The 14,756-nt window shown below is 42.8% G+C and overlaps 1 protein-coding gene across 5 annotated transcripts; it reads right to left on the bottom strand.

Moving 5' to 3' along the window:
* Positions 1–520: 520 nt before the first annotated feature.
* Positions 521–13,628, bottom strand: KCNG1 (potassium voltage-gated channel modifier subfamily G member 1). Of its 5 annotated transcripts, none has more exons than XM_061442086.1 (5): positions 13,498–13,628; positions 12,740–13,028; positions 8,816–8,931; positions 6,757–7,558; positions 521–6,241 (listed from the first exon to the last, which is right to left on the bottom strand). In XM_061442086.1, exons 4-5 carry the CDS (start codon positions 7,510–7,512, stop codon positions 5,471–5,473), a joined length of 1,527 nt encoding a protein of 508 aa, XP_061298070.1. In that variant the 5' UTR covers positions 7,513–7,558; positions 8,816–8,931; positions 12,740–13,028; positions 13,498–13,628; the 3' UTR covers positions 521–5,470. The 5 variants fall into 5 exon arrangements, with proteins under 5 accessions (XP_061298070.1, XP_061298071.1, XP_061298073.1 ...); XM_061442087.1 differs by lacking the exon at positions 13,498–13,628 and adding an exon at positions 9,226–9,321 and having other exon boundaries at positions 12,740–13,118; XM_061442089.1 differs by lacking the exon at positions 13,498–13,628 and having other exon boundaries at positions 12,852–13,118.
* Between the last annotated feature and the right edge of the window lie 1,128 nt (positions 13,629–14,756).

A 14,756-nucleotide genomic window follows, 5' to 3' on the forward strand; every position in this document is an offset into this window, starting at 1 on the left:
TTGGCAGCACAGGCAAAAATCTCCTTGACTCTATTTGTGGTGTAGAAATATACCTTTATTTATGGTGTATGATTTTACATAGTGACTGACAGCTACAAAACAAGGAATCCTGTCCTAAGGATTTACACTCTATAATGTTACAGGACAAGACAGAACATGCACAGAGCTGAATTGATTCAGTGAAGTACAAGTTTTGGATCGAAAATGGTCTTCACTTTCCTGGTTTTTATACTATCACTGCTATGTTGAGAACACTGAGAGCGTTAGTAATGCTGAAATGGGAACGTTAAAATGCCACAGAGGAAGTGGTAAATGGGTGAGTGCGTAAATCTAGAGTAAACATTTTCAGTTTAAGCGATAGATTATTTGAAGTGTATCTTTGTTGACAGGGGTGATGTTCATCCACTGTCACGGACTCCAGTTCCATGCCTTCAGCTCTGTCTGGTTTCTGGTGGTTGCACTCTTTGTGCCTATGGGGTACCACAGTTCCACCATCCCAGAACACATTGTACTTGGGTGCTTTCTTTTCCTTATTTTTTGTCTATTTTTGGCACTCCTGTCACCTTTTGGATAGATACTAAATTGACTGTCAAATCTTGCATAAAATTAACTATTAACACAGAAGAAACTGGGCCATGTACTATTGTGGCAACTACTGGTAGAAATGAAAATGGTGAGTAATGAATGTGAAAATGGTGAAACTCTGATACCTGGGTCAGAGTCAACTGGTCAGGTTAGGGGTTAATGTCAGTGACCGACGTGAGAGCAGAGATTGGTGTCACAGTCTTTGAACTCACATTTGTCACTTTGTTGTTTAATTTCTGATTATACACAGGCAATGAAATCTCTGTAGGTTTAGGATTATCTGCTCCAGATTTCATCCTGTTGCAAACCCAAAAGAGGGATATGAAATCCCATAGCTTTGTTAGGAAAAGTATCTGTTCCTTTCCTCTTGTTTTAACTTCCTAGTCTTGTTATCTAAGCAAAAAGATCAATAATTGTATGGAACAGGACTATTTCACGGTCAGGCATGAACTGCCAAGAACTGTATTTGCTGCTGTTCTATTGTTTCAAACTGACCTGGACCAAGAACAAGCTGGCTTCTCTGGATCTGGATTCTTTGTGCTGCCTTATATTCCTTGGTCCCTACTTATTTTGAATGAGATGTGCAAAGAACAAATAACATTAAGGCTGGTAGATACTAGTGCTTCTGTGCAATTGAAGAATAACATTCCCATTCATCTAACACTGGCCTTTAAATGTGACACCTGAGCTAGGGATCTAGCTCATTCCAGGCTCCCTTAGTTAAAAAATAAACCCCAGAGAGGACTACATATCCCCAGTGCTGATTCAGATCTTTTGACGAGGCTGCTGCTTCAGGCACTTCCGTAAGTGCCTAAAATGAACTTTTACTCTCAGTCTGTAGCCTAAAGGACTGTTTGAGTGGAAAGCTTTTGTTTAGAGAGATTCCTATGAAACTTCAATTGCAGAGGAGAGCTATAGCAGTAGGAATGAGAACCTTCCACAGCAAAAGTCTTTGCTTTTGCATCAGCCTGAATCCCCGGTTAAACTCTACCCACACAAGTCATGAATGAATAGAGCATGCCAGCTTTCCTTCCCAGATGTGCATCTCATGATGTGTAAATCCGTGATTCGGTTCTGCATGATCTTTTTTATTGTTTAATTGGGCATTGGTAAGGCCTTGGACTATTGAATGACACTACTAAAGCCTCTGACTATGGAAATCTGGAGTACTGAGTTACAGTGGAAAAAATATAAAGGGACAAATGTAGACAAGTCCTATGTATTCCCTAAAGAGAAATTTCCCTAAGACCTTGACCTGTAATGAATGTTAGTGTAATACAAATTATTCCAACTCACCTTGCAAATTATGTTCCTTGATGTATAGTTCAAGAAGCCTTGTGGCTCTGTCTTCATTTATTAGTGTTGCACTCACCAAGTGATTTTTGTTGCTTTTGTTATTTTTTTTGAGGCAGGATGACAGAGGAGGGAAAGATTCTGGAGCAAGTAATTTAATCTACCACTTCCCCTGGAAATGCTGGTTTTATCAGGGATTTTTCTCTTTCTCAATCTCAGTGGATCCTTCCTGTTTTTTTCTAAATCTGATGATTCTTTGGTTAAATGGTTAAAATATTGAATGGTTAAAATATTTTAAAATTATATCCCAAGTAACCGTGATTGTGACTCTTGGGACAACATGCAAGAAAGAGGTTTCCTTATACAAGCTGCTGAATTGCTACCTATATTTTTCTATACTGAGATGGTTTTCTTTCCTAGTATATACTTTCCATCACAGCCAGCCTGCTTCAGGTAGCAATGCTCATTGCCCAAACTCTGCCTTAGCTGCTGCTCACTTCTCAGACTGACCCCAGGTTGTCAAGCATACCTACGCACGTGTGACAGTCTTTCTGTACCATAAGAAGCACATGGAAATGCAAGGAGACTAACACTTTATTAATCAAAGTTAATACAGCTGCTGCTGTTTCATTTCATACTGTACATAGTACTGCACTGTACAGAGGGTAATAGAAAGAGCAATGCAAGCCCCTCTGTTGCAGAAGTGCACCACTATCAGTGGCAATTCAAACCTTTTTCTTCATAAAAGCACAAAGTGTTTTTTTATTGGGACTTTCTTGTTGACTGCACATGCTGCTAAATGCAAAACGGAGTGATAGCTGACTTGGTAGCTATCAGCTGTGCCACTGGAAACAGGCAGCTTTTGAATCAACTCATAATTTAACTGAATTTGACTAAAAAGTTGGGTAATACACTGTAAAGAGGCATAATCACTTTAGGCCCCCAGCCTTCACAGTAAGAGCTGGAACACAGCATGTGGGTTTCATACTAATGTGCTCTTAAGACTTGTAGCTGGGTTTATTTAGCATAAGGACTACAGTATGTATTGCCTCCTGTAAAACACAAGCAACTTTGTTACAGTGATTCACAGTAAAACATGTTGATATGCTTACAGTCAGTGTGCTGCCAAGTACAAAATCACATAGGGGTGCCTCCTGGGCAGTTAACTTGTTCCTGGCTTAGGCAGAACAGGCAAGATGCTTTCACAGGTTTGCTCAACCAACTTCAACCCAACTTCAGGGTGGTATTTTTTTGTTGCCAGACAAGGACTTTAGAATCAAGCGATAATTTGGGATAAAAAAATAAAGTCATACATGAAATAAATGAGCATTAACTTAATGGAAAGACACTGACAGAATGGATGGACCTTCTGGATTTATTAGCTAGCATAACATGGAAATAAGCTTAGGTTTTATTTGGTAATTCTTGATTTCTCCTTGTATTCATTTACAGCTTCTTATTTATGGCTCAGCCTGTCAAACACATTCTTAGATAAGCAACTGTTGCTCACAGGACTAATCTAATTACCAGTTCTTTTTATAACGACTGCTGACACAAAGGTAGAAGGATGTATAGCACTTGTGTTGAAGCCAATGCTACAGATGATCGAAGTTTTGAAATTAAGTGCATTTTGGATGGAAAATGTGTCCCTTTTTTGTCACGATGTCTCTGTTTTTTGTCCAACTCTAATTAGAAGAACAAGAGTGAAAAGCTGGTTACATTTGTAGTTCTGCCACATAATTAACTGCCAAGAGTTTAGACTTCTGCAGAAATGCTCCATGTGCATATTTACCTACTGCAGGCTGAAGAATGCTAGAGCCCTCATTACTTGTAAAGTGCCTTTTTTAATGTTCTGGAATTATTCTTCAAGAGCACATATATCAGAAGACCTTCAAATGGTATTTTAAAGACAGTTGAAAAGAAAACCAATGTAGCATGGGCTTGGCCAAACAGCAACGGTTGAGGAACTAACTCTACCTTATTGAAAGGACAATGTTTGTGTCCTTGGCCTTCATTCAAATCACAAACCCATTGTGTATTCTGGCATTTCGAGCAACCTGCTCCAGAAATGCCAACAAGTAATAGTATTTCTGGAAATGAATCTAGAGAAGCATTGGTGAATGTGATGGAAACTTCTGAATTTCCTTGGCTCATAACTGTTAATAAGTACTAAAAAGGAGGGGAGGAGGGAAGGTGAAACCCTTGAGATTAGCTTTTCTTTACCTCTAAGCACACATGAAATCAAACAAATAGGTTGTTGGGGTTTTTTTAATCTCTGGAGTTTTCCTCCTGAACTGTTGTGCAAACTGGTCTCATTCCCTCTAAAATAAATGGGAGTTCTGTCATTAATCTCCACAGAAACCTGTGCCAAACCTCAGTGTTTCACTGACCCATTGTGCTCCCACTGACTTCAGCAGGACCTAGACCAAGACACACACAAGGATGAAGAATATACATGGGTGTGTTTTGGGACCTTAACTGCTATTTCATATCCTATTTAAAATTTTCTCCAATCCTATGATGTGTGTCATGATGGCAAAGGTATGATTAAGTAAGTCTTAAGTCCCTCCTGATTGAGGACAGTAAAGTATAAAGCTGTCAGTACCCCCCACTCCATGACTCAAATGATATTTTCTTTTCTTCACCATTGGCAACTTCCCACGACCATATATTTTCTGCTCCTTCTAAAGAACCAAATGCTGAATGTGAATGGGTAGCCGAAGCTTCGATTTGCCAAGTAATGGTAGGGTGTCCCCTGGAAACAGGCCTCTTTTAATTCTGTTTCATATCTGAGGTAAAGTAAAAACATGGAAACAGATGGTAGGGAATGACTGGCATCTCATCATGCATATTTCATTTGATCTGCAGCTAGTCACCTCTTAGTAATAATATTAAATGCTATAAAACTCAAAGACTTTGTTCCTGGGATTACTGCATTCAATGACATAGGTCAGCACTGTAGCTTCAGTTAAACTTTGTCGCTGGTGAGCTATAAGTATTTACATCTTGAGCAAGATTATGACACAAACAGCTCGATTCTTCTGGTATGTTTAGGGCTGACTTGCAGAGAAACACACAGTTGCTGTTGTGAATTACAAATCTCACTTGATGTTTTTTTTAAGAGCACAATGGGATTAAACATCTATGGATATTTCCATTATGCTCTAAGGCGTTTTACTGGGAGAGATTTTTCACCATCAATTTTGTTGTATTTACATTATTTATATACAAGAAGAACAAGAGAAATGGCAGCCTGTTTCATGATTATATACATCGTGATTCGGTTGGAAAAATATGTATTACAAATGGGAAAACAGCCTGACAAATACATTATTATATGGTGTTCTATTTTTGTCAGAGACTTTTAATTCCTAAAATCCCACTGTATGATCTCAGTGAAAGATCCTATATATTATACTGGAGGGGGGACTAGAAACAGCATAATAATAGACTTCTCAGTTCCTGATTAATAACTCTTTTTCTTATTTTAATATGAGGGTTACCTTTGTAAAATGCTTCCGAAGCAAATTAAAAGATGGAATCTGATATAACAAAACATCACTTGACGTCAGGAGAAACAGTAACCTAAATTTCATTCATTGTCCCTAGTCTCAGAAGAGACACTGGGGAATAAAATATCACTCCCTTGTGATGCATTACTTATCTGAGACTTTGTTTTTAATAAGAACTGTGCTCTCCTGTACATTATTCTTTCCTGTTCTTGCTTTAGCTCAATGTAGGAGCGTGAAAACGTGTGGAAGATGGAGGTGACTGGAAATGCCATGAGGAGGATGCCACTCAGTATGCTGCTGAGGGCCACCACTTGGCCAGGAATGCTTCTGGGAACCATATCTCCATAGCCTACCGTGGTCATGGTGATGACAGCCCACCAGTAGCACGCGGGGATGCTGGTAAACTCCTGCGAGTTCGCCATCTCATTCTCAATGACATAGAGGAGTGGTGCAAACAGTGCAATGGCCACACAGAGGAAGAGCAGCAAGAGCCCGAATTCACGGGTGCACCTGCGAGCTGTCAGCCCCAGTGTCTGCAGCCCCAGGGAGTGCCTGGCCAGCCGCATGACGTACAGAATCCTCAAGGCACGGAGAATACGGAGGACCAGACCTACTTTGTCCAGGTAGATGCTCCCAGAGCTGGGCTTTTTATAGCCCACTGACGTGGTGTCTACTAGCAAAGTGATGTAGTATGGCAGAATGGCTATTATGTCGATCAGGGTTAATGGTCTCCGCAGAAATGCAAACTTGCTCTTTGCCTGGATGAATCTTAGCAGGAACTCCAGGGAAAACCATGCCACACACACAGACTCCACAATGAAAATATTGTAGCACATCTGGGAACACTCACCCTGCAGGAAAGAGGAGGAGTTTGTAATCGGCACTGGATAATAACTATTTTACTTGGTGCAGTGACAGGAAGAGAGGTTTCTGTGTTGGTTTTTTTTTTAAACCCAAAATATTAAAATAATTGAAGCTGTTGCTATGGGGAAACACACTAACAAAATAGAACAAGTTAAATGCAAACCTTATAAAGGAACTATATATTCCACAGACGATATTGCTCAGTAACTTCAGGCTTTCTAAATAGCAAACACAAAGCTAAACAAGGTAATAATGCAGTTGTACAGAAGAGTGCACACTAACAAAATGTTCTTTGGACATAAAACTTGGTACGATTAATTCTCTTACGAGTAATTGAATTGAAAAGAGTCACGTCAGATTTCAAATATTCTTTGTGTTATTCCCCCCCCCCCCCCCCCAAAAGACAGCTGCAAAATCCGCATGGAAGTCAGAACCATCAGACCTTGTACTTGTTCTGCTCTTTCCAGCACATACCATTTTCCATCCTGAAAAGCTAACTTACCTTTTCCTCCTCCTCCCTCAGGTCAGGCATGGTGCTGATGGATAAGTTCACTGCTGTGATAGTTACAAATAAAACAGACAAACAAGCAAACACCTTTCCAGGGAGGCCAGACTGGGGTCTTTCCACCATGTCTTGCAGCTTCTTCATGCACAAGCCAATTCTTGTCTCCTCTACTGTTTCACCTGTTTCATTTTCTATGAGGTCATCCTCCCGTTCATTTATTTCTGTAAGCTCCTCCATTTTTTGCAGGTATCTCCTCTTACAACACCAGTCCAAGTTGTCTTCCTCAATTCCCCAGTAGAGCAGCTCCTCTTGGAAAGACAGTGCACACATCTCACGCAAGAGACGAAGTTTTCCGACCCGCAGAAAGGTCAGGATTGTCCTGAATGCCCCTGGGTTGCGGTCGAAAAAGAATTCATTACATGTCACATCGTAATCATCACAGATGTTTAGAATGTCATCAAAATTAGTACAGAACTTCAGTTGTCCCAGACGTGTCAATGGGAATTCATCAAGCGTGGTCCAAGGGAGCAAATACTTAATGCCCCCTACGTTTATAATAATATGATGCTTCCGATCATCAGGGTGAAAGCCTTTCAGGAGATCCTCTTGAGGGTGAATTAGCTTGGCTCTTTGGTAAAAGACTCCCTTAAGTGTTTCTGTTTCTGGAAAGAATGTGTGGTGGAAGGAAGTATCTGAGGTGCAGCTCAGGGCACTATAGTCATAGTCGGAATTTTCTCCAGGTAGAACAGTCATCTTGGAAGATAACTTCACATCACTTGGCTACTTCTGCAAGTGTCTTCTGGAACAAAAAAGACCAGATATATGGGGTAAGTGAATAAAAGGTTGATTTCAAGTTTGAAACAAATGCAGTGATTAGAGCTCAAAAACATTGATAGTTGATAAAAACAATTGGAAACAAAATAGCAGTGGCTGAGTATGGTTAGAAGACCTTTGTGGTGAGGCTGGATTTGTCCAGCTGGGTAGAACTGACTCTGTCAAGGGCTGTTGACTCGTTCAGGAGCTCTGCTCAGCATATGTGTCACACTGGGTGGCTTCTCCTGTCTCAGATACAGAGGTCTAAGTTCCCAGTGGATATAGAAGGAAACCAGGAATAATCTCAGCATGTGGCAGGATATTCCTGGTTCAGAATGGAAGTATAAAAATTATGACAATATCACATAAGAACATAAGATTCAATTTTGTTTTGTAGAAAAGGAAATTGTATCTTTTTATTTAAGTATTACACATAAAATCTTAAGTATTTTAATACCATAAAGTATATAGAAACAAGTAGAAGTCAATTATATTGTAATTCAGTAAATACACACTTCAAAAAAACAGTTAGTATAAGATTTACTTCTAAAAGGCCATATGGAAACAATTTTTGGAAAAAGACCCCCCTTACATTGATAATCACATAAAATGTGTGTGTAGAGTTTATACACTTTTAATGACATGGCAACTCCTTTTTTATGGCCTCATTTACAAAAGATTGCAAAGGAATACATGATTTCTACATAGCCATTGGAATATTGTTTCGGTTGTAACTGATGCAGGGCATATATATAATAATCCTTACAATGGATTAAACTGTGGCTGAGAGCCAGGGTGAGTGCCTTCACCTCGGATTATAGGGAACCAGAAAATTCTCACCATGAATTTGAAAATCACATTCAAATTCTGCTCACACAACACTAAGTGTAACCACTCAGAAGTGACCACAGGGTTCAAATGGGTATAAAAAGCAGGTCCTGGAAATGTTAAACTTTTTGCCTGCCTAGCTCACTGTGTTTTAAAAGTCAGACAGAAAGTCTGCTCACACGCAGTGCTGCTGCTCGCTCTTCCACCTGTACAGTCATCTCCAGCTTAATACGTGGAGCTGCTGACTTTCATTTGGTAAGAATATTTCTTTAAGTAGACTGTACATTAAATATACATTAATTATGCACAAGTATTCTGACTGTCTAGCCTTGAGTTCACAGACCAGTAATAAATATTACACTCGCCTGGCTTCAGTAGCAATACATAGTTTTGTCCTTTTCCTGGCTGTACTTACCTCCCCTTTGATACGCACCCTGGGGATATGTGCCCCTGCTAGGGTGACCTCCTTACACACAGAACTGTCGTTTGCAGAAGCTGGGGTTTATAAACGACATCAATAGTCTTACATACCTATTATAGAAAAAAAACCATGAATACACAACAGCAAAGTATTCAAAAGATAGCTTCACTTCAGTTTAATAGCAACAGGCTTTCCTTGATGCAATGGGACTTACAAGTCTGCTTTCAATAAAGTACAATCTCAGTTCTGCTCCTGAACTTCCCAGATGGAATACACTGAAAAAAGCAGGTCCTTACGTACTGCTACAAATATGTGGCCCTGGGTGAGCTTTGGATGGAGTGGTATTTCCTGATTCCTCACCTGTAATCCTCTTTAGTACAAAAAGAAATTGTTAATTTACTTACCTTTAGGGCATGTGGATAAAGAAAACCTACAACAATATGCAAGAATGGACAAGGCATGATTCAGATCTTCCAAGAGCTGTGGTACTATTTTCTGGCCTGAGGTAAGCAAAGAGGTAACCTTTGTCATCTTGCTTCTGTCACAAAGTGGGATCTCTTCATTACTATCACTAGTGACTTGAGGACAGCTAGTTAGCAAGGAACCTGTTCTCCATGCCAAAATCTTAACTGTGTTCACCTTTCAGTGCCTTGTCATTGTCTACTTGCTTGTATTGGTGAGTTGCTCTGTCTTTGCTCCAGAATTATGATTCTGGAAATCCCTGCGGCAGGGGAGGGGCAGTTCTGAAGCTCCTCTGGAAGTAATGGTGAATGCAAACAATGACAAAATCCCACCAGCCTGCACCTAAATACACTTCCAATCAATTCTGGTTTGTCTCTTGCCCTGAGAGAGCCTGAGCGAAGGCCTGCTCACCGGAAAGTCCTTCCTTTTTTTTTTTTTGGAAGGCACATTAACACATAACATAATTGTATTTTAAAGTCACACTTTAGGAAATTCTAGCCAGTGCTGGGATTATCAGCAGAGCTTCATGACAGACGATGGCACTCTGCCATTGCCCACTGGAAAAGCTGCAGGACTCAGAGGAATGAAGGGATCTGAGGAGAGTGATAACTGGCGCAGATAGTGCTAGCTAGAGCAGAGGAAATTCGGAACAGTTGAAATTGAAATTACACTGACATACAGTCCTGTCACATGAAGCACTCCTAATGACCTCAGAGCTGATCTTCTGTTAAAGCATTCCCAAGTAGAAGTAATGCCACTGGGAGTTCAAGCTATAGTTTTGATATGGGTAAACAGGACTACCTGATATATATTTGTGTAGGGCTCCTTTTCTCAGAGCAACTGCTGTGGTTTCCCCTCTGCCTAACCTATGCTTAATGCAGGGCTGGCCCAAAGAGAATAAAGATTATGACTGATGTAAGACTATGGATAAATGGGAGCTGTTAACTGTTTTCCCTTCTGAAATACCAGATGATGTTGGTTAGCAACAACTAATCTTCTGAAACTCAGCCAGGAAAAATGAGGAGGCAGTTCATCTCTGTCACTGGTCTGATCTCCCACCGCATCCATTGTTGACACAATGGGAAGAAATGGGGAGAGGGGAATGTAAATGTTCGGCGTGTGTCAGACACACGCTGTAACCCTGAGGCATCACCTGTGAAATAAGAGCAAAGCAACAAGAATTTCTCTCTTCATTTCCAGCTTTTCAACCTGTGCAAGACAATAAATTGGACAAATGAATCCCCTACGTAACACACTGAATGACTGCAGTTATAAAAGGTGGCTCCTTCTTTCTCCATAATGAGAACTGGCAAGCCCACACATCCCACGTAGGCAGCTATAGTATTTGATGCCATACATGTGTTATTTACGTGTTCTTTCCTCAGATACACATAGCATCACATCTAAGGGGGAAGAATAGGAGGCAATAAAGGACAACAGAAAAGATGGCCTGACTCAAAGGAATGGAAGAATGAGGAAAACAAAGCCATACACTTCTCTGTATGTTTCTTGTTTTCCTCTGGAAGGAGCTTCTACAACACTGCTTTAAGATGGGAGAGATCTAATTAATGGAAGGGTCTTTCTTGCTATTGAGCTTAAAAACCGAGCAAACTGTTTTAGTCATACATGGCAGACTGATGGCATTGGAGATGGCTGTAAGAAATGCATTAAGAATTAAACACAACATACAGCATATAAGGTCAGAAAAACACATTATTGTATAGCAGCAATTTTCCTCAATATTAAACAAGATGAACTCTAAGGATACGCTGTAGCAGTAAAATCATCAGATAAAACTGCTCTGCTTCAGTAAGGCCCAATGGTAAAATCCCTCCTTGGCTGAGATAGCCTTCTGCCCTTTGGATGCCTGGGAGTTAGAGAAGCCCAGTTCATCATTCCAACTACCCTGTTGATAATGTGTTTTCATCTTGGGCGAATTGCTTCTCTCTGAGCATCATTTCCTATTTTTGTTTGTAAGCTTACTGGGGCAAGAACTGTCTCTTACTACAGTATACAATCCTGATCGTTGTTCTGGCTTCTAGAAACTACAGTAATACAGAATAACTGGCCCATAGCACAGGCTCTTGGTGACGTTAAGTGGTGTGGTGTGCATGTGAAGCGAGATACAACGTCTTTGAATCTCTACTGCCCTTACTCTCGGCCGAAATGTAAGGAGGGTGCCAGACAATGGGGAAAGAATTATTAAAGACGCCCTTCTGCAGGAAAGAGACAGAAATCATGAGTAAGATTAAAATTCCACTGCAAGAATCATTTCCCCTCCCAGTGTCCTCTGCAGTATTTTGAATTCTGCAGTGCATCTCTGATGTAATCAGAGCTCCTGCAAAGAGTCCTGATACTGCTCTGTGATGCAGACAAGACAAAGTTGCGCCTGGATGATAACAAGCATGCAAGGAAGATGCAGAACTCCCCCCTAGATGCTTCTATCAATCCCAGTGCCTGGGACTTGTCTCTGAGGCTTTTTACCATTTGTAAATTAAGTTTAAAAAAACCCAAACAACTTTCAGATTTCAGTGCAGGCTGACTATGAAAACAGTGATTTTTGGGAAAGAATTCTGTCAGAGACTGCTCTACAGTTTAATGATCCTTCCCCTATTCTTCCCTTAGATAAAATAAGCAGTTTTCTCAAGCAGTGTTAAATTCAGCTATCTTCTGACAGATTATTTCCATACAGTATCAACACTGTCAGGATACCCTCCTGAAATACTTGAAGCTACAGTCATGCAGCTCTTCACGTAGTAAGAACAGATCTCAAACTTCAGCTCTGCTTGCAAAGTAAGCTTCCAGACAAATCAAAGTAAAACTTGTAAAGGTTAATATATAATATCAAACAAAATCATCCTGAAAACAGATCATCTGAAAAGAGATGCTCATATCTATACATTGCTCTCCCTGAGCTGGACAGTGTTCTGCTTTTTGGCATCTTACGACAACCTACAAACTAAATTATGACAAACATTACTCAATGTTTGGTCTTATAAAGCTAAGCCTAATTCTACCGATAACAATCAGAAGTGATAGAACTTTGCAGATAACTTACATCCCCAGGAAGATGTTCTGAAATGCATCAGAACTAACAACTGTAGTTATTATCCTGCTGTGAAGTATACTGATGTCAACAGATTTTAATAAGTCATATTCAAAACAATCTCTTAAACATCTTTTGAAAAACAGTAAAGGATTTGTCATTGATTTATATAGATACATATTTTGCCACTGAAATGAAGATACGTAGTCATGGGAGAGTTATTGTATGCGTGTCGGTCCTTCCCCCCCCCCCCCCCCCCCAAGTCTTTTCCCATGAAAAAAAATCCACCAAAAATACACTGCCTACCAAGAACAGTTAACTTGATGTGCCAGTGGCCAACGAACAGAAGTCAGTAATTAGATCAATGTAAAAGACATCCCAATCATTTTAAAATTAAAGCTATAAAGGACCTTCAGATCAGGCAGAGAAGAAATCAGAAACACAAGCCTCCACGCTGCACTGTGCAGACCCAGGACTCGGGCAGAGGGAGAGCCGGGAAGGGGAAGACCGAGCATCACAAACCGAGCCCGATGGAGCAGCCTTGACCGCCGTCAGCCTCCTCCGCGACAGGACAGCAGAACGCCGGGAATCAGCCGAGCGGTCCCGCCACCGGCCGAGCGCCTCCCGCTGCCGGCAGCACGGGCAGCCGGGGCTGGGGAGGGGATGGCGGCGCGGGGGGACAGTCCCTCTCGTCCATCCCTGCTGCGGAAGAAAACCTGTTGCTACCACCCGTGCCCGGACTCGCACGACCCCCCCCCGCCTCCTCCCCGCCCCGCACACCCCTCCAGGCGGGTAGGGCGGGATCCCGGGGACCCCCTCCCCCGTTCCTCTCCCCGCCCCGGGCGGGCTCTGCCTCCCGCCGCAGCCCCGCGCCTGCCGCTGCCCCCCGCACCGGCCCCGAGGCGCTCCTGGAAGGAAAGGAAAGTTCCCTGGAAACTTGCCTGCGAGTTGCCCGCGGCGCCGGGCAGCGGGCGCTGCCGGCGGGAGCCCCGCGGCGGGGGGGTCGGTGCCGGTCCGTGCGTTCCGCGCTGCGCTGCCGCTGCGCCGTGCGGCGGCGGGGGCGGCCCCGGGGGATGGGGCGGGGGGAGCCCGACCCTCCGCATGGTCCGCCCGGCGGCGGGGGCAGGCAGCGGCTGGTGGCGCGGAGTCCCCGCGGGCCCGTGCTGACCTGCTGCGGGGATGGCGGAGGAGGAGCTCCCGGCGCTGCCCTCCGCGGGAGCCGCTTCTCCCGAGCGGGAGCCGCGGGCCGGGGTTGTGCCGTGTCCGCCCCGGCGAGCCTCGGCCCGCACCCGGCGTGCTGCGGAGCGGGGGGGCCGGCCGTCTGCTCTGCCCCGGTGTCCTTCCTCCAGGGCGACTCTCCGGGGTGGCTGGAAGCAGTGGGTGATGTCCACAGGTGGCATCCCGGGCTGCTGCCGTCGTCAGGAAAAGTTCTGGTGCTTTGCCTGTTCCGTGGTAGTTTTAATGATCTATTTTTCGCTTCGAGAAGCGGCGTTAAAAGGGTCCTTTAAAGCGTAAATCAGAACTTATCCCTCCCCCCACTGCAGAGCTGTGACTCCAGGAGAGATAAACCTATGCCATGCTCCTGTGGCACCCTTGCGAAGTACGGAGACGATTAACACACCAGTATTGGTTGTCAGAGATTTGGACAACATTCCGTATCTCTACTTTTAAATGAAATGTGTTTGACATCTGGGTGGAAGTCACTCTGTTTGGGATTTACTCTATGTTTAAAAGTGGTGAATTAAATCTTGGTGCCAAGGTTGAGGAGACACCAGCAGTTTAAGTTCTGACAGGGACTCTTAAGTGCAACCCACTCCCATCCTGTGGGCTATTGTCCCGCAGTGGGTGCAGGGGTTGTGATACTTTTGGCCTCTGATGATGTTACCTGCTTAGGCACTGGTCTTGGAGGGAGTTCCCTGCAGCCGAACTCCTGCACCTGGAGGCAGGATGGTGACAGTCATCTCTAAGCTCAGTGGGACAGGGGCTGTCTCTTGTTATGATCATTGTGCACTGCTCGGGGTCTCATTTCAAGTAAGGTCCTTTGTTGCTATGGTAATACAAATGAGCAGCCTATACTATGGTAATTTTAGCAAAATACTGCTTTTTTCCCCCTAAACTAAATTGGACTGTGGTTCAGAATTGTGTGGGCACACAGGAATAGTTATGCTGATATTCGTCAACTGTAGCTGCTAAACAGCAGTTGTATAGAGGGCTGACAGCGGCCAGGCTGAGGGCATCTCTTGTTCTTTTTCCCCTGATACTGCATATGATTTGTATTTGACTTTGTAAAGGTTTCTTAGCATGGCTCAGCCTTTATCTGCAGAAGAGAGGTAACTGTTTTTACTGACCACAGTGCTATGTATAAAGAATTTTGGCTTTTGTATAATAGTCTGTAATAATCTTGTTAGTGAAAGCCTGTATTTGAAA

The sequence above is a fragment of the Pezoporus flaviventris genome, unplaced genomic scaffold, assembly GCF_033815535.1.
Source record: "Pezoporus flaviventris isolate CSIRO_AGI_PZ_B2104156 unplaced genomic scaffold, CSIRO_AGI_Pfla_v1 ptg000213l, whole genome shotgun sequence".
Taxonomy (NCBI): Eukaryota; Metazoa; Chordata; class Aves; order Psittaciformes; family Psittacidae; genus Pezoporus; species Pezoporus flaviventris.

Excerpts from the sequence above, each read along its gene's own strand:
- KCNG1 (XM_061442086.1), bottom strand. The coding sequence starts at position 7,512 with ATGACTGTTCTACCTGGAGAAAATTCCGACTATGACTATAGTGCCCTG. Across the intron at positions 6,242-6,756 it reads TGAGGGAGGAGGAGGAAAAG|GGTGAGTGTTCCCAGATGTG; the intron begins GTAAGTTAGCTT and ends TCTTTCCTGCAG.